Here is a 20,419-nt window from a genome sequence, read left to right as displayed (position 1 = left end):
TCAATTAGAGTGAAAGAAAAAGAAAGATTGTTCTGCATGAATGACTATGCTGCAATCAAGTTTGACCTCTCCCAATGCATGCTGGGACAATAAGATCACCTTCTATGCAAATTCCCTCATACTTATTCAGATTTATTCATGCGTTTGTTTGGAACTGGTTAGGACTGACCTCTGGCCACGTTGATGGACAGAAATGGAGTTTGTGTTTGTATACACACGTGTATTGTTACAGATAGAGCAGTGGTGACCTCCAGGTTGTGCAGCATTTCAAAATCAGTGTAAAGCTGTCTGGAGACAGAAACTGAACAATTTGTCCACAGTTGATGTGTTGATGTTGATGTACCTTTTCAAGAAAGGAAGAGATCGCAAGAGAAAGATGGATTCAAAATAATAAATAGACTTAAAAGTAGAATTAAAATTATTATGTTTGTCACCTGTCATTTCTTTTGTGAAACAGAAAAAGTTCCAAAGTAAACTCAAAAAAGTACCATAAAAAAGACAGTCAAAGAGCAGCATGAACATTCTTTAAAACGTCTCTCTTTGTATTTCACAGGATTACAAGTTACAATTTTTGTTGAACCAAAGGTTGTTCCTTTAAAACGGAGCACATATGCACAGAAAAAGTCAATGGTTGCTTCTGTGTGCGCAGAATGTCCATTGACGATGGCGTCGCAGCTGGAAGGCTGTGCAGAGCTCATAAAGGTTCTGAAGAATGGAGGAGCTCATCTGGATTTCAGGACCAGAGATGGCATAACTGCCCTTCACAAAGCAGTCCGCACCAAGAACCACACGGCACTTATTGTGAGTAAAACACACAAACACTCGTCCTGCTGACAATGGGAGGGAGCGCAGGGTTCTCATACATACTTGAAAGAGAGATCAGAGGTGTGTGTAGGTCTGTCCAGACATGAGTCATAGAGTGGCACAAAGATGAAAAGCGTTCATTGGCACCAGGCTATATAAAAGCTTGTCGTGTTTTATAATGATCACAGCAGATTTTTTGCTGGAGCGGAGGACTCGGCTGAACTTATGTGTCATCTGAAGTTCAACTGAAAGAGGCATATCAGTGTTGTTTTTATACGTCAATGACATATTGATCAAAAAAGGATAGAGAGGCAACCAGGGCAAGCTGTTGCAAGAGGAAGTTATTAGAAGCTCAGACCTGTGTGTGTGTGTGTGTGTGTGTGTGAGCCTGTTTATGTGGTTTATGAGGACACAAATTTGTATAATTACATGGGTATTACACTGGTATTACACTATAAATGTGGTTTATGAGGACATATCAAATGTCCTCATAATTCAAATGGCCTTAAAAACATACTAAATGATGTTTTTTTGAGAAAGTAAAAATGCAGAATGTTTCCTGTGATGGGTAGGTTTAGGGGCAGGGGCAGTGTAAGGGGATAGAAAATACGGTTTGTACAGTATAAAATCCATTACGCCTATGGAGAGTCCCTGTAAACCACATAGACCAACATGTGTGTGTGTGTGTGTGTGTGTGTGTGTGTGTGTGTGTGTGTGTGTGTGTGTGTGTGTGTGTGTGTGTGTGTGTGTGTGTGTGACCCTGGAACACAAAACCAGTCATAAGTCACACAGGTATTTGTGGCAATCGCAAACAATACATTGTATAATTCAAAATTATTGATTTTTCTCAATATCATGTTCCATGAATTTTTCCTACCGTAAATAAATCAAAAATATATTAGCAGTAGTAATATGTATTGCTAATTTTTTTTTTGCATCATCATCATCCATGTTTACAAATAGTTGTATCTCAACCAATTATTGTCCTATCCTATCAAACCATACATCAATGGAAAGCTTATTTGTTCAGATTTGAGAGGATGATGATTTGACCATTATGACTGGTTTTGTGGTCCAGTGTCACACACACACACACACACACACACACACACACACACACACACACACACACACACACACAACCTCACCCTTTTCCACATTGTTCCTCATTCATTTTAGAGTTTTGAAGGTAGTGTTAATTCTGTTAATAAATGTTTGTTGACCCTTGTTTTTTCCCATTATTAAGACAAGATGATGACGCGACGACATCAACATCATTAAACAATTACTGTGACTATATCAACATGCAATATAATATCATGTAGCAATAGCATATCAAAAAAGAGGACTGTTTTTTTTTTAATAAGCCTCTACGAGCCTTCGTGTTAATGTTTTTCAGATGTCAAATGTTTAAATCGCCCATTCAGAGGAGCCCAGTTTTTGACTAAATCTTTGCAATTTGCCAACCCTGCGCACTGGCACTCTATACACTGTATATGATAAATAAATTAGTAAAATAAACCAATAAGCCTTGATTTGTGCTTACGTAAAAGTGTCGTTATTCTGATGAAATGTAAGAACTCTTTGAATGTGAACTCATAATATGAGTCTTGGATGACTTGTCACAGCTGATAAATCGACTTGGCTTTTAAGTCATCAGTTATGAGGTTCTGCGGTGCACTCTAGTCTCAGCCTCAGATAGCACACCCACAGATCGCCCGCAGTCCGTTCACTGATCGCCTAATGCATATTGTATCACAGAAGCTGGTAGGAGCTAGCAGTAAATCTGCAAGGATAAGCGGCAAAGTGACTGGTAAGGTTGTAGGTTCAAACCCCATAAAGAGTGATCCATGAACTTTTGCCTTCATGCCCTTGAGCAAGGCACTTAAATATATGCTGTATGTGATTTTTTATGGAATAGAATGCAGAAAATGTCCCTAATGCTTGACATATATCGCTGAAATTGTCTCAGTGACAGCCTGAGGTGCTGTTAAAAGTAAAAAATAATCTGACTGTGGAGTGCTGCTGTGACAGTCAATTGTATATGGTCACGTTCGCCAAAAGGGTTTGCTGACTTGTCTTTTACGGGCAGGATTTTGGAGAAATGAGGCAGGGAAATTAACTGGCTAAAATCGGTCATAAAGTGGAGAAATTGGCATAATTTGTGTGTGCAGACGCTGCTGGATTTGGGCGCCTCTCCGGATTACAAGGACAGCCGTGGCCTGACTCCTCTGTATCACAGCTCTATGGTGGGGGGCGACCCGTACTGCTGCGAGCTCCTGCTGCATGATCACGCTCAGGTGGGCTGCATGGACGAGAATGGCTGGCAGGAGATTCACCAGGTAACTCACGTTATAACATTTATAAATCTAGGCTGAAAAATATTGTCATTCAGAAAACGTCATGGGATTGCCATCACAACCACATTCACCATCCACATTTACATATACACTACTGTTCAAATTTTTGGGGACAATGGGTGGATGCATTAAATTGATCAAAAAAGACATTAAAGATATTATTAATGTAGTCGTGTAACAAAATATTTTCAAATAAATGCAGTTCTTTTGAATATTCTACTGTATATTTCTTATTCATCCTGATATTTTTTTTCACGGTTTTCACAAAAATCTTAAGCAGCACAATTGTTTTCAACATTGATCATATTAAGAAATGTTTCTTGTGGACCAAATCAGTGTAACACTAGGGAGCTAGGAAGGCAGACAGAATGTAAGATCTAGGTGCAGGAGTGATTTTAATGAAAAGGAAGCAAAAGCAAAATAGGGAAAAACTGGGAAGACGAACATGCATGATACATTGATGGACTGACAAAGCAACAAGGGAAACGCAAGGGCTAGCTGTTTCTCAATACCAAACACGCGAACTTCAGACTTGTGTCCTTGGTAGTTATGACTTGCCAAGGTCGACTCAGGAGAAGTAACTTTAGAGGAAGAGAGGACACAAGTCTGTTTATTCTGCAAATGTGTTCTTAAAAACGTCACTCAGTTCACTCTAACTTTCACTATTGTTAGATGCACTTAAATCATACTTGTTCACATTACTTAAAAAAACTCATGTAGCTACATCACTTTAAATTTACTGAGTTGTTTCTACTAATAATGGGTGTTGACTAGCCTGACGTGGTCATACTCAATTCTAGTCAGAATATGAGTCTGAAACTGCTCCATTGGGCTGTGATTACGGGGCGTCTCAACTGAACCAGGAAAGACATCAATTGGACAGACCAACAACCAATCAGAGCAACGAAGCGACGCATTGTCAAATGTCAACAGAGTTCAACCGCACTGTGTTGCCAAGGCTGCGTTTTTTCCGCGGGTTGTTTTCTATCTCCACGGGTTGAAGCGACTATTATGTGATATATAGACCCATGAGTGCGAATTTTAGGAGGCAACCTTGCCAAAATAACACACATTTTACCCCCCAAACGTCATTTTTTCCCCCGGAGAAAAAACATCTCTTTTCGTATATTAAGTACTATTATCAGAGTAATATTAAGTAAATACATGTACTTACAATAGGTTTGTTTGCACCTTTATTTGGCACCCCTGCACTTGTGGCACCCCGGTTGGGAAACACTGGTCTATTGTATTGCCAAAATTCACATTTAGGAGATATAAGCAAATAGTCTCAAAAAGTATCTCGCTTCCGCTACAATGGATCACAGTTTTTTATTTTATCTCACAGACATCTTCTCATCACATTTTCTGTCCAATCAAATGTTCTTTAGAATCTGAAGCGTCACACCCTATAAATAGACGCTGAAATCGATTAACACATGTCCTCTTTTCTACATGGTGAATTAGCACATACAGTGAGGAAAATAAGTATTTGAAAACCCTCCTATTTTGCAAGTTCTCCCACTTAGAAATCATGGAGGGGGTCTGAAATTGTCATTGAAGGTGCATGTCCACTGTGAGAGACATAATCTAAAAAAAAATCCAGAAATCACAGTGTATGACTTTTTAACTATTTACTTGTATGATACAGGTGCAAATAATTATTTGAACACTTGAGAAAATCAATTTTAATATTTGGTACAGTAGCTTTTGTTTGCAATTACAGAGGTCAAACGTTTCCTGTAGTTTTTCACCAGGTTTGCACACACTGCAGGAGGGATTTTGGCCCACTCCTCCACACTGATGTTCTCGAGATCAGTCAGGTTTCTGGCCTGTCGCTGAGAAACACGGAGTTTGAGCTCCCTCCAAAGAATCTCTATTGGGTTTAGGTCGGAGACTGGCTAGGCCACACCAGAGCTTTGATATGCTTCTTACAGAGCCACTCCTTGGTTATCCTGGCTGTGTGCTTCGGGTCATTTTCATGTTGGAAGACCCAGCCTTGACCCATCTTCAATGCTCTAACTGAGGGAAGGAGGTTAGTCCCCAGAATCTTTCAATACATGACCCCGGTCATCTTCTCCTTAATACAGTTCAGTCACCCTGTCCCATGTGCAGAAAAAACACCCCCAGATCATGATAATACCACCCCCATGCTTCACAGTAGGGATGGTGTTCTTGGGATGGTACTCATCATTCTTCTTCCTCCAAACATGTTTACTGGAATTATGACCAAAAAGTTCTATTTTGGTCTCATCTGACCACATAACTTTCTCCCATGATAGGTCATTGACCAGCTCCTCCCATGTAGTCCTAGGCTGATTTCTCACTTTTATTAGGATCATTGAGACCCCATGAGGTAAGATCTTGCATGGAGCCCCAGTCCAAGGGAGATTGACAGTCATGTTTAGCTTCTTATATTTTCTAATGACTGCTCCAACAGTCGACCTTTTTTCACCAAGCTGCTTGGCAATTTCCCCATAGCCCTTTCCAGCCTTGTGGAGGTGTACAATTTTGTCTCTAGGGTCTTTGGACAGCTCTTTGGTCTTGGCCATGTTAGTAGTTGGATTCTTACTGATTGTATGGGGTGGACAGGTGTCTTTATGAAGCTAGCGACCTCAAACAGGTGCATCTAATTTAGGATAATAAATGGAGCGAAGGTGGACATTTTAAAGGCAGACTAACAGGTCTTTGAGGGTAAGAATATAGCTGATAGACAGGTGTTCAAATAATTATTTACAGCTGTATCATACAAATAAATAGTTTAAAAATGACTGGATTTTTTTTTATTTATTTTTTTGATCTTGTCTCAGTGGACATGCAGCTACGATGACAATTTCAGACCCCTCCATGATTTGGGAGAACTTGTAAGATAGCAGGGTGTTCAAATACTTATTTTCCTCACTGTAGTAGTGCACTATAATGGGGATATGAAATGATTCAGACAGTGTAAATATGCTTTCAGTTGAGACAAATTAAGTCTAGTTTTACATTAGTTTCACGTGCACCACAACAGCACTCACACACAGTCTGCTCTGGTCCAGAGACACGAGAGCACAGAGTGGATCACATGAGCTAGTCAGCGCAGACAACAAAACATATCGGACCCATTTGAGTTTCTGTATTTCACAAAATTCTGTATTTCACAGTGATATGTAGGAGATTATGATGAGAAACGGTTAGAGATTAGGAGAAAACTGAGGCTTTACCAAACTGAGAGGCTCTAGTCAAACTGTGATATAAACAAAACACTGGCTGTTTTTAAAAAAAGGTGAGGAGCTGCTTGATCTCCCGCCCTGTCTTCCTTTTTCAGGGGAAATGACGTCAACACACTGAATGATGCTAAGTGTTTCAAGGCACTTCAGTGGGCCTTTAAGGACTCAAATACAGGACCAACAATAGTATTCTGCTGCTGTGTGAACTTAGGCAGAGTGCACTACATAAAGAAATCTAAAAAGCATTCTGGGTCTTCTCAGGGTCAAGAAAGGATGACAGATGAAAAACTAAATTACGGCTGTTTTTGGTGCAAATAATTTTGACAAACATTACAAATGGACTTAAAATGGAGAAAGTACTATAATAAATAGAGCACACACACACACGCACATACGGTCAGGTCACAGTTGACTTACAATCGGCTGACCTTGTGAATTACTACAGGCTTATACAGTAGGAGATTGTCTTCCAGAGGCTTTTTCTCCATCTCTATCCATGTTCTGGAGGCTGGCCAGGCGCACACACTCACTTCTAAACTATTTCTCACAGTTAGCAGCCCCTGGTGCATGACATTTGCATTCATGACATCTGACCTTTTCCGAAGCTTGAAAAGGGTGAGGGAGAGAAAATCAGTGAAGGAAATATAGCCATACTTGTTTTAAGCTCCACACAGGATCTAAAATTAATACATGCCAAGTGCTAAATGTGAATGAAAATTGGCTTTGGCAAGTTAATAAGATTGTACAGCTTCAGTTATACTAACTTCATGCATATGCATATAAATATGAATATTATTGTTTGTGTTGTTGATAATAATAATAATATTAATGAAGTTAATATAAAGTTATACAGCCCTAATCTATCTATCTATCTATCTATCTATCTATCTATCTATCTATCTATCTATCTATCTATCTATCTATCTATCTATCTATCTATCTATCTATCTATCTATCTATCTATCTATCTATCTATCTATCTATCTATCTATCTATCTATCTATCTATCTATCTATCTATCTATCTATCTATCTATCTATCTATCTATCTATCAACATTAGTAGATCCCTATTAAGTAATAAAGCTATACAGTCCTAATAAATAATATTTAAAAAAATAATAATAATAATAGTTTTTTTCATAAACATTAACACCAATATTTATATTATTTTAATAAAGTTAGTTATAAAAGCCATACAGTCATAATACATTTATAATAATAAATGTTTATTTTATGTTATATATTAAAAATAAAATGTTAAAATTATTATTATAGTTGCTTAGACTAATAATCCTTAAATGAGTTAATTATCAAATAATCATTAGTTGCAGCTCTGTTTCACTTTCAAAACTGAACTGCCATTTATGAGTGTCCATTTTCTTCCTTTTGTCTATGTCTTCCATTTCTCTGGCTTTTTTTCTTCGAATTTTACTACAAAAATGTTTTCGCTGCTGATATTAGCACTGATATTTCCTTCAGGATATGCAAATATATTGTTGCGTTTCTTTTTGCCCTTTTTAGAGGAAAGATGAGAGCTTGCGGTCTCTTTTCTGTTTATGAAAAACAATCATTTTGCAGCCGCAGCTGAGAGCATCACGTCTGGAAAGGGATGGATGAGTGAATGGATGGAGGGAGGCATAGATGCCCTGAGGGTGTACAGAGCTGCTAGGTCAGATAGGACTGTGTGTCTGTGTGTGTGTGTGTGTGCGCGCATAAATACACATGCAGCTGTACTGTTGATGCCGCTGTGAGTTTACAGTGTTTAACCTGAGGCTCATTCCCCAAATTAGATCAGGCCTAAAAATGTGACAGACATGCTGTTAAACTATGTTACCTACACCTCACAAGCACACACTGCCCTCATGAGACTTGCCCTAAGTGTGCAGAAAGAGGGCAATGGTTGACAGGCCTGATTTGTGTGTGTGGGTCTGGGGAGGTGGGCACTTTTCTTATCTTAATATTTATTTTTCCACCACTCTCCCTCCGTTCTAATGTTCTCATCCATCTGTCTGACCTACAATTGTCATTTCCAAAGAAAACCTATGGCAACTCAAGCAAATGCCAAGTGTGTGTGTCTCGATGAAGCTGCTTTTTTGTGTGTGTGTGTGTGTGTGTGTGTGTGTGCGTATTGTACATCGCTGAATGAATGGATAAATGCGAATCCGAACACATTCATTCCTGTCTCTTTCTGTCTGCCATTATGCGTTGTCAGTTATACGGTAGCTAACAGTCTATACAAGCATACTGTGGAGCTAAAGCTAACATTAGCTCTGTTCAAAAACCTATACACCGCGTACCTTGACAGCATTTTAATTATGTGTTTCCTTCTAAAAAAAAAAAAACTTTATCCAACTTTTAAATATTTTATCTATTTGAATTATGCTTTCAGCTATCTATCCACCAGTTTCACAGGCAAGGCTTAAGGATAGTCCCAGACTAAAATGTGTTTTTGAGCTGTTTTGTCTGAAAGCAACTTGCACTGACATATCTTAATCTTTGTGTCAAGATGCACATCAGTGTTTTTCCTAAGATGTTTTTTTTGTTTTTTTTCAAGGCACGTTTATAAAAGCTACTCAAATGCCCTTAGGCTTAATCCTGGCTTAATCGAAGCCCTTTCTGTGAAACCAGGCTTATAAGTACTATATTACAACAGTAATATCACAACAACTATTATTATTATTATTATTATTATTATTTAATTATTATTATTAACAGTAATAATATAGTATTATCCTCAACAATTACTATTATTATTGTTATTATTATTCCTATTAATACTACAACTATTACTAACATCACATTATCAATAATAACAATCAGGGCTTGACATTAACTTTTTTGCTCACCAGCCACTGTGGCTAGTGGTTTTCCAAAGTTACTAGCCACTCAGCATTTTCACTGGCCACAATTTTGCGGTTTGGAAATTACATTTTATATGATTAAAGTTGACTTTGACATGTCATTTTACTTTATTTTGAAGTTTTAAAACCCTTTCAAACTTTCAAAAGCGGAGTGACCACCCAAATCAAGACTACTTTATATATCAGCTGGGATTTGCATGTGGGCAAGGGCTGGACAATTACAACAAATTGTGTGTGTGTGTGTGTGTGTGTGTGTGTGTGTGTGTGTGTGTGTGTGTGTGTGTGTGTGTGTGTGTGTGTGTGTGTGTGTGTGTGTGTGTGTGTGTGTGTCTGTGTGTGTGTGTGTGTGTGTGTGTGTCTGTGTGTGTGTGAGTGTGAGTGTGAGTGTGTGTGTTCGTGTTCTATCTCCATGGAAAAAAGTTTAATTTCAAGTTTTTTTCAAGAGGTGGCCAGACTGGATGCTTTTAATAAGAGGTGTTTATTCAAGCGACACAATAGATTCTATTAAAATTTTGCACTGAAGACGATTTCTCTTTTGTCAACGCGCGGATGACGCGCATGCAACAGCGAACTGAGCGCAAGGAAACAAACGTCAACTACACAGTGCGCATATCCAGTGCACGCGCCGAATCTTTCCGCGCTCATTGCCAAAGGAGTCCTTTGAAAGGCTCGCGTGCATCTGTGCGAGGCAGAAAGGAACGAAGAAAGTGAAGTATATCCGCGACTTGGCAGTTGTATTTCCAATTTGATCTTGATCTTGAATTGAATGATTGGGAAAGTGTAACGTTCGCTTGTCATGGACGCTACTGCACTACTTGATCAACATAAGTGTTTCGCTACTGAAAAGCTATTTGATTAAGAAAACAGCGACGCTACCAACACGCTACTGAAAAATGTAAGCTTGTAGCGTTACTACTTGTAGCAACGCTACTGCCCAACACTGACAAGGAGAACTGATTGCGCGTGTGACAGAGAGAGAGAGAGAGAGAGAGAGAGAGAGAGAGAGAGAGAGAGAGAGAGAGAGATTTTTGATTTTTCACAAAACTTTATTACAATTATTAACACATTATCTAGACAATAAAAAAATCATTTAAAAACAAAACCAAAAAAAAAAAAAAAAAAAAAATCAAATAAATCACACACAAAACAACACCAAACAACACAATATTAATGCAGGATAGGTGCAAAGACTAAGTTATTTTCAACGACCTCACACAAAGCCCCACCATAACACCAAATTAAGTCAAAAGAAAGAAGATCCTCCATGGCTTTAAAATAGCGAAAGTCAATAAGTATTCTAGATTTAACCGAATTGAAAAAAGCTGCCAATAAATTGTAACTCATGTTCCGTTCAATTTTGTTCTTCCTAGTACCATAGACAGCCATTTTAGCTTGACCCAATAAAAAATTCAACAGTTGACATTTAAACCGTTTTCTTCGAGCATATTTAAACCCACAAATAAAAGTCTTGATAGAAAAAGTCTCACCAAAACACAAAAATAACTTTCGTAAAACAGTGAACAAGGTCTCAAGTCTAGAACACTGTGTAAATGTATGAAACACAGTTTCTCTTTGCAGACAGAAAGGGCAGTCATGACTTACATCCGGATTTAATCCTGAGATAAAGGCATTGACTGCAACTGCCCCATGCAGAATTCTCCACTGCAAATCCCCAAGCTTTTTAGTCAATGGCGACTTATACAACGTACTCCATTTAGGAAACTCATCCTCTCCCAGCTGTAAAATATCACGCCAGGGAGTATCCACTCTATTATTTAAAAACATTTTGTTCAAGGATTTCACACAAATTTTATACAACTCTTTTCCAGAAGCTGGCTCCAGACCAATTAGTGTCACATCTTTACATTGTAAAAAAACACCTTTACAATCATCTAAATTGGGAGATAGTGACAAGACAGGGAAAGGATCGTCACAGTTTGGAACAATTAGTCCCTCATGATAGTTCTCCAGCATCTTGAGTTCCTCTGCTGTAAGAGCAGCTCTCCATTGCTCAAGAAGTTTAGCGACTGTACGTTTTGAGTGAAGGCCCAAATGTCCAGCAACTGTATCAACATTTTTGAAGTCCTTTCCCGCTGACTGTAAAAGATGCCCAAGAGTTGTCATTCTAGATGAGAGAAGAATCCCATTGAGTGCGTGGAATGGGCCCTTAAGAGACAAGTCCATGCGTGACCCACAGACTAAAGGTTCTTGTAACAACCAGTGTAAGGAACTTATGCTATAGGGTCTTTGCACAGTAAACAAAGTCCAGACCTTAAAAACATTACGATAAAAAACTGGAAGCTTGGATAAATCCATCTTTTTAGGATTCAACCAAAATAGAGATTTGTCCATGTCTAAGCCTCCAAAAGACTGCAAAACCATAAAAGCTATTGATCTCCAGTTCGAGTCAACGGGTCCAGTCAAAAGTCTCTGTACAAAATGAAGCCGAAAAGCTGCAGTTCTGCTCTGCAAATGCAAAAGACCATGACCACCCTCTTCTTTGGGCAGATACAAAACAGCTTTTGGAACCCAATGTAATTTATCCCAAAAAAAATCAATCAGAATTGACTGAACTTTGAATAGGAAAATTGGTAGAGGATCAACACACATTAACCGATGCCAGAGCGAGGATGCTAACAAGTTATTAATAATCAATATACGGCCCCTATATGACATCTTTGGAAGTAAAAATTTCCATTTATCAAGACGACCCTTTATTTTTTCAACAGCCCCTTCAAAGTTTTTTTGTACAACCCCTTCATTACCTAAAAACACTCCAAGATACTTGAACCCCTCTCTAGTCCAAGATAAATTGTCTGGAAGGTTTATTTCTCCATTTAACCATCTCCCCACCAAAAAAGCTTCACTTTTGGACCAATTTACTTTAGTAGAAGAGAACAATCTGAAATCTTTTAACAATTTTAACAACAAATCAACATCATTTTGACAACTGATTAAAATAACAACATCATCAGCATATGCTGATAAATTGAACACATTTGGACAATTTGGAATACGCAAACCATACAAATCCATTCGTAATTTATTTAAAAAAGGCTCAATTGCTAAATCATAAAGCATGCCTGAAAGAGCACACCCTTGCCTAACACCCCTAAAAACCTTAAAAGGAGCACACAAGTCGCCATTGACCTTCAAAATACTCTCAGCATTACTGTACAGAACCTTAATCATTGAGATAAAAGTAGAACTAAACCCAAACGCACCTAAAACATCCCATAAATATTTATACTCGACACGATCAAAAGCTTTTTCTAGGTCAAGTGACAAGAAACCAACATCCAAATTAAGAGTTTTACACAGATCCAAACCATCCCTAATAAAAGATATATTATCAAATATTTGTCTGCCAGGTACACAATAGGTCTGGTCAGGATGAATCACCTGCTCCAAGACTTCTCTTAATCTATTGGCCAGAGCTTTGGAAAGCAATTTATAGTCATTGCACAACAAACTGACTGGTCTCCAGTTTTTAATGTCGTTCAGGTCTCCCTTTTTCGGCAACAAGGTGAGAATCGCTCTACGGCAACTTGTGGGTAGCCGCCCATTGGCCAGGCTTTCCTTCAGCACCTCTAACAGATCCGGGCCCACCTCTGGCCAGAAAGACTTATAAAAGTCAACTGACAACCCGTCAACTCCAGGTGCTTTGCCACATTCCATGCCTTGAAGAGCATTTTCTAACTCCTCCAGAGTTAAAACTTTGCTGAGCTCAGCATTAGCCTCTTCAGATAACTGAGGCAGATTCTCAAGGAAGACATTACCAGCAGTTTGTTCATGCAAAAGTTCACTTTTATACAAATCTTCATAAAAGCGAACTGCTCTTTTTCGAATGTCAGAGGGGTCTGACAACAAAGACCCACCCTCAGATCTTAAGGCATGTATAAATCTTCTTTGCCCATTTTTTTTCTCCAAATGAAAGAAAAATTTGGACGGTGCATCCATCAATTCTATGCTCTGAAAGCGTGATCTGACCAGAGCTCCTTGTGTAACTGTATCTAATAATTTAGATAAAACATTTTTCTTTTTATTAACGGAATCCACATGAGCCAAATTACCTGTACTTTCAGCAAGCGCCTGAAACTCTCCTAATTCTTTCTCAATTGTTTTCATTGAACGGGTTATGTCCCTTGTAACATTGAGAGTATATTGTTGACATAACTGCTTGATTTGTAATTTTGCAATATCCCACCACTGCTGTAAACACTGAAAAGAAGTTTTTTTAGCTCTAACATTATTCCAAAACTCCTTAAAAATATCTTTAAAATGTTTGTCACATACCAGGTTACTATTAAAGTGCCAATAAGCACTTTTTGGCTTAATGGAACTACAAGATACCACACACTGTAACAGGCTATGATCAGACAGACCCACTGGACAAATTGAAGAACTTCTAAAAAGATTAAACTGGTGTTTAAAACAATAAAATCTATCCAACCTTGCCAGTGAGAACACATTATCACAAGCATGGGCCCAAGTATATTGCCTTTGAATACCGTGAAAATTTCTCCAAACATCAACAATCTCATGAGTTTTTAATAATTGAATAAGTCGCTTCCGTGAGGCCATGTGTGGTTCAACATGATTCCTATCAAGGATGCTCTCAGTGCAATTGAAATCCCCCCCCAGAATTAAAAAATTTTCAGGATTACAATTACATAATACTTTACCCAGAGCATCCAGAAAAATCATTCTTTCCAGAGCATTAACTGGGACATACACACAAATAAAAATAAAAGAACGATTCTCAAACTGGGCAACAACCTTCAAAAGCCTGCCTTTTATAATCTCCTCTACCTGATACGAAAGAGGAATAAAATTCTTTGAGAAAAGAATGGCAACCCCACCACTGACTGAAGTCAAATGGCTTAAAACTGATAACCCATCAAATTCTTTAGCCCAGTCAGCACTGTTTAATATATCACTATGCGTTTCTTGAGCAAGCAATACATCAATTTTCTTTTGTTTAATTATCTCATATAATTTAAATCTCTTCCCAATGTCTCTAGCTCCATTCACATTCAGAGAAGCCACAAAAATGTCCCCCATAGATAAGAAAGGATAGAAACAAAATAAACACAACCAAAAAAAACAAAAAAGGAGAAAATATTTATGTGCTCTCAGTACTAGCATTGAGTCTTGGTTGGGCATTAAGTTTAGCCAGAATTTTCTTTAGCCGATACACTTCCTGGTTAGTAAAACCTCTATCACTCCGAAAAGCCTTTGCTTTTTCAATAAATTGCAGAACATCAGGAAAGTATTCTTCGACTCGTACTTTTCTGGAATTTTTGGTCACCTTGAGAAAGGACTTTATATCCTCTACAGTATACGTCCGACTAGAGAATCCACTTGTAGGTAAGCTGCATGAAATACTACATTCAGATAGCTCACTTTCGCTCTCTGTATCTGATTGACTCACGTCACTCATAGACCTGCTTGTTTTTTTAGTATGTTTACCGGTATTCTGTTGCTTTAAATGTCTCTTCTGAGGCATCTTAAAAGCAACATCGTCTAAATCCATGTTAGGAAACTGATCCTGCTCTATATTGAGAGAGGTTTGCTCTGCAGCTGTAACAGGGTCATCGGTATCTCGCGACTCATCTTCTAAAGCCTGTGCTGGCTGTTCATCTAACGGGGGAGACCCCTCTTTCTCCGCAGCATTCTTCCTCTCTTCATCAAGCGTATCAATCGGCCTTACGTCAGTAATTATGTCAACTACTGTCTCCGACACCGCTTTCTGAGGCAGACTTGTGCTAGGCGCATCAGTTGCAGTCGCAACAATAACATTCTGCGTCTTATCAACACGCGCAACATTTCGTTCTCCATCAGCCGGCAATCGGTTTTCATCCGGCTGATTTAGTTTGCCTGGACAAGCACGGATCAAATGACCAATTTCCCCACACGCAAAACATTTCATACTGTTTGTCGTGACAAAAATAACATAGTTAAATTCATCTTGACGAAAATTTAAAGCCAAATCCAAACCGTCCACATTACCCTGCAAAATCATATAGACATAACGCCTAAACGAGACAACATGCTTCAATAGCGGGGACTTGCACCCGATTGGAATCATTTTTATCGGAGAAACAAGTTTGCCATAGCGAGAGAGCATTCCAGTCAAAACCTCATTCGAAATAAAAGGTGGCACATTGGACAAAGTCACTCTCTTTGAGGGAGTAGAAAGGGGAAGCACTTGGGTGAAAATACCATTGACCACTATTCCACTTTCAGCTATCTGGTTTGCTAAGTCAACTGTCTTTACAAACACAACAATTGCGTTGTTCATGCGGGACGCAGACACAATGTTTTCAGCACCAATCACTTCACATATTGCCAGACTGCATTCTTCCACACTCACAGCGGAGTCTATTTTGACACCATGACGCCGTGTCAAGAAATCAAAACTCCCGCTACCTGAAGCAGCCATGCTCCCGATACAAACCGGGAGCAGATGCTCAGGTAGGCTACGTTACAAAAACTACCTTACCCTTTCAAACTGAAATGTTGACAAAGTTCAAGGAAAGGAAAAGGAAAGGTTAGAAAATATAGAACACTCGTACCTGACACACACCAAACGCTCACACAACGCCCCGCCCACTCACTCAGCACATGCGCACAGAGAGAGAGAGAGAGAGAGAGCACGCTTCTGTTGTGTGTCATTCAGCGCGATTCCGCCTATCCCGCCTTCACTTACTGCAAGTTGATCAATAAAGAATTGTAATAATATTGTAATTTTGTGATACGTCTTGGCATTTCATTTGGCTGTATGCTGAAATTATATTTATTGCAAATTATACTTGCAAAAAAATATACAGTTGTACTGCAGTATTTTGAATAGGTTAAACTAATATATTATATAAACTCAATAATTAAATTTACAGCAATGAAATGTTTATTTTTATTACAATGCACTTAAATTAATTGAAGTTCATGCATCTATTTTCATGTTGATTAAAAAAAGTCTACTGACAATGTCTGACATGATTTCAACAATTACAAATATTAAAATATAAATATTACTTCTACATCACAATTCTTGAGTTTATTTGAAGATCGTTGGGCAATGAATGGAGTGCGAAGGGTGCTAGCAACATGTCAAACGGGTCCGTTTATGTTGCATGGTTTATGGAAGCAAGTAGGTTTCCGAGGTGAGAGACTCAGACGCTCAGCGGCGCTCAGTGCTCATTAACCCCGACGAGAGCAGCCTTAACTCGGCTCGTCCTTCTGACGACTGCCGCTCCCTAGCAGAATTCGCGTCTGTTTGTGTAGTGAATGGAGTCAAAACGTCTGAAATAGAGCTATTTATTCGCGTCACTCGCGTCTGGTGTGAATGCAGCATAACTGTTATGTGTGCTAAACCGGAACTGAGATACCGTCAACCGGAAGTATCGAGTGTCATGGCGACGTCCACTAAGACTTGCAGGAAAGTTGTGGATACGACTAATACTTACAAAAACAAATTATCATAAACAACTTTTTTAGAATACTTTTCTATCAACCGGTCACTGCATGTATGCTGCGACAAAGAGGCACGCGCATTCTGACACTAACAACCGCAACATGGTTGAGAAGCATGGCGGAACAAGTGAAGGAGATGTGCTGAATGAAAGTGCTCATTCACTCTCTGATAGTAGATGGCACTTATGGACAAAGGTGGACAGTAACAAAGTACATTTACTTGATTGCTGTACTTACATACACTTTTTGAGTATCTGTACTTGAGTATTATTATTTTTCTGGAAACTTGTGGCTTTAACTTCTGTACAATTGAAAGACAAATATCATACTTTTCACTCCACTTTTCTATCAAGGTCCTCGAGTAAAAAGTCGTTAGCTGCTTTGAAAATCAGTGGATTTTTTTTTCTCTCTCTAAAACGTGATTTCTTTTTGCAGGTGACAGACAGCCTATCGATAATAGCTCTTGTAGGTGTTATGTGTTGTGAAGTCCAATTATTTACCTGCATTGATGATAAGCTGATGGCAAAATGGAAGAAAAGACGTGTTAAATAATAATAATTGTAATTATATTGTAAGTATATATATATATATATATATATATATATATATATATATATATATATATATATATATATATATATATATATATATATATATAACTATTATTTTATTTTTTTGTTACCTTGCATAATTACTATAGTAATGTGTAGAGCGGTACGATTAATCATAAAAAAATGTCGATCTTGATTCAAACATCAACACAATCTCTTTCCTAAATTATAAAGATTTGCCTGTCTATTAAACTTTTGAAATCATACCGGAACATTCAAATCTGTGTTGGTGCTGCTAGTGAGCCAGAGAGAGCAGTTATAGGTATGAAACAGCTTTAGAAAGAGTCTTTTCAGCTACACAGTATCATTATTTCTTTCTGCGTTTTTCAAAGTACTGGGATAAAAGTTTACAGTTAGCATATAAACACTGATTTCTATGTCAAGTAACAAAATAATAATAATTCAAATCAATGAAACCTTTTTAAATAGACTGCAGCAATTACTATTTTGTCAGAACCTCTGGTAAATAGCATGCTATTTTGTTTAGTTGGCGTTTAGAATCGTGGGCATTTTAATGTGGGGGTGGGTAGGATTGTTAAATTTAAAAAGAAGATGATTGTTAAGATGATCTTTTTTTGTCTATTCAGTTGTTTCATGTCTATTTGTAACGTTCTAAAAGCTATTTGTTTCACAGTTACTACAGTTACTTCTGTACCTTTTCTTTAGTAAAATTCTGTTTTTACAACTTTTACTTGTAATGGAGTAATATTTGACCTTAGTAGGCTATCTGTACTTTTTACAGGGTGTCCGCGGGGTTTTAAAAAGTATTAAAAAGTGATAAATCAAAACTGTCAAATTTAAGGCCATTAAAAGTGTTAAATGTCGTCTCAGAGGTATTATTTTTTTCCAAATTAGGTATTATTTTTTCAGACTATCAGGTGTCCTATTCTGACTGAAATTCTATCTGCGTTCGCGTTAGTTCGTTTAAATATGGGCTTTAGCATATCTGGGCACACAATCAAAGATCTTTCGTCTCCGTCTCAACGTATGTTTGATGCTGACGTCATATTCAGTGGTCGTTCAGCATCATCTCAGAACACTGCGGGCTCAACAGAAGTGGCTGGTTATGTTTTATTTTAGACTTGCTTCAAGGCATATCTTCAACGACTATCCTCATAAGAGCAATCTTAAATGCATATAACTGCATATAACTTTGATAACTTTATTACATTTCTGTATATTTCCTAACTGTTAAGACAGAAAAACTGTTATATTTTTGTAGCCTAATAATAAATGTAAAAAAACAAAAAAGCAAAAAAAAAATCAGTAGCTGTATTAATATCAGTAATAGGCTACTGGCCTTCATTCATAAAAAAGATGCCGTTTAAACAAGTATTTAAAATACACTGTCTTTATGTTGTTTCTACATTAATTTGATTAACTGTGAAATTATTATATTAAAAAATATATTAAAAACGTACAAAAACATTTTTTGTTTATTGCGATTAATCACAGAAAAAATGTGTGATTAATCTAGTTAAAGTTTTTAATCGATTGACAGCACTAGTTTTTAGTATTTTGTTAAATTCAATAACTTATCACAGTTATAGAAATGTAATATTTTTTTGTTTTTGGAAACAAAATAATTTTAATAATTTTAAAACACTAAATAATTTAAAAAAACACTAAATATTACATTACCAATTATTAATTGAAATCAAATGTGTATGCAGTAATGCTTCTCCTTAACCAACCTTTGTGAATGTTGAGATGTATTTTACTGTGTCTGAATGATAACTTATAACAGATTTCCTCCTGCTGTCGATTCTAAATCTATTCTTTTTTGTATGTTATATATGTCAAAATCTATGTAAATAATAGAAAGGTCGCTGATTAACACTTGCAATTCAGTGTCGTGATGGTTTTAAAAAATATTCGGAAGGTAGTAAAAAAGGTATTAAAAAGTAGTAAATTTAACTTAAGGAATGCTGTATATACCCTGTTTTACTCAAGTAATGGAGTTGTTTACTTTGCCCACCTCTTCTTATGGAACAGAAGAAATGCAGCTGTTACCCCGGTAACCCCTGTAAACAAAGCAGGCTGCACTACTTTCTAAAACAGCTTTTCTGAACAAAAAAAAAGTTTCTGAACAGCTTTTCTGTTTATTTGATCACATTACATCCAGTTATGTATGTTAGATTTTGACATTTATTAACCACTATTACATGTTACATTTTGTCTGTCATGTTTACTATTTGTATATTTTTAGTATGGAGTAGGGGAGACCGGGACACAACCTAACACTTTTTGGCTTCAGTTTGTGTAGATCCACTGGGGGTTCAGATTATTTATTTTTTCCCACATTCATTTCACACGTCTAGTACAATTATGTGGTTTTGTTACATTAATACGCCTGTATGTTTTTTTTCTTGATTTACCCCGCGTTAGGCTGTGCCCCGTTTTCCCCTACTGTTTTAAGGCCAATTCACACTGCACAGACAAACACCAACGTTGGAATTAGAATTTTATGAAAAATAAATGTCGTGTTCACACTGCCCCAACAGACACTGACGAACTCGAGCACCCACGGAAACAGAGCAGATATTAACCATTCATTCTAACCAATAAAATAAAAGATTGAAGTTTTTAGATGTGACTTTCTTCTCGTTTTATAGTTCATTTGAGGATTTTTTCTGTGGCGTTAAATGTCAAGAGCGCATTATTGTAACGCGAGAGTGCATCTATGTAGCGGATCTCTCCACGCCTAGGAGGATTTCTTTGACTCTGTAGCACATAACTTAGCGCTTTCAAATATGGCCCTAAATATGTCCAGCTGTCTCTCGCGAATATCTTCTGATTTGTCATTTTCACTACAAGGATAATTTACTAAGCACGCTCAGCACCTACAGGGACTTGCCTCGTCGTCATGGCAACGGTTAGTGTCCAGATCAGATTACATCAGAGTTTGTTGTCATTTGTTGGAAAATCCTACCACACTGCTCAGACATTCCACAACCCAACAAAATGTTCAGTCAGGAGAAAACAAACCCCGACCAATGGCAACACCGACAGGGGGTAACACTATTCATCCAACAAACACCAACAGACGTGTCTGTGCGCTGTGAATTGGCCTTTAGTTGAGTACTGTTTACATATT

The 20,419-nt window shown here is 37.6% G+C and overlaps 1 protein-coding gene across 6 annotated transcripts in view; it reads left to right on the top strand.

The window, feature by feature from the left end:
* The window catches only part of shank3a (SH3 and multiple ankyrin repeat domains 3a), a 462,280-nt gene that overhangs the window by 275,198 nt on the left and 166,663 nt on the right, over window positions 1–20,419 (top strand). For all 6 annotated transcript variants that reach the window (XM_067420066.1, XM_067420065.1, XM_067420067.1 and 3 more), the window contains 2 exons: window positions 650–801; window positions 2,979–3,146. In XM_067420066.1, the coding sequence (XP_067276167.1) occupies window positions 650–801; window positions 2,979–3,146 (320 nt within the window). The remainder of the gene's footprint in view (window positions 1–649; window positions 802–2,978; window positions 3,147–20,419) is intronic.

This window comes from Pseudorasbora parva, chromosome 16 (assembly GCF_024679245.1).
Source record: "Pseudorasbora parva isolate DD20220531a chromosome 16, ASM2467924v1, whole genome shotgun sequence".
NCBI lineage: Eukaryota > Metazoa > Chordata > Actinopteri > Cypriniformes > Gobionidae > Pseudorasbora > Pseudorasbora parva.
This window is presented reverse-complemented; position numbering and strand designations above follow the sequence as displayed.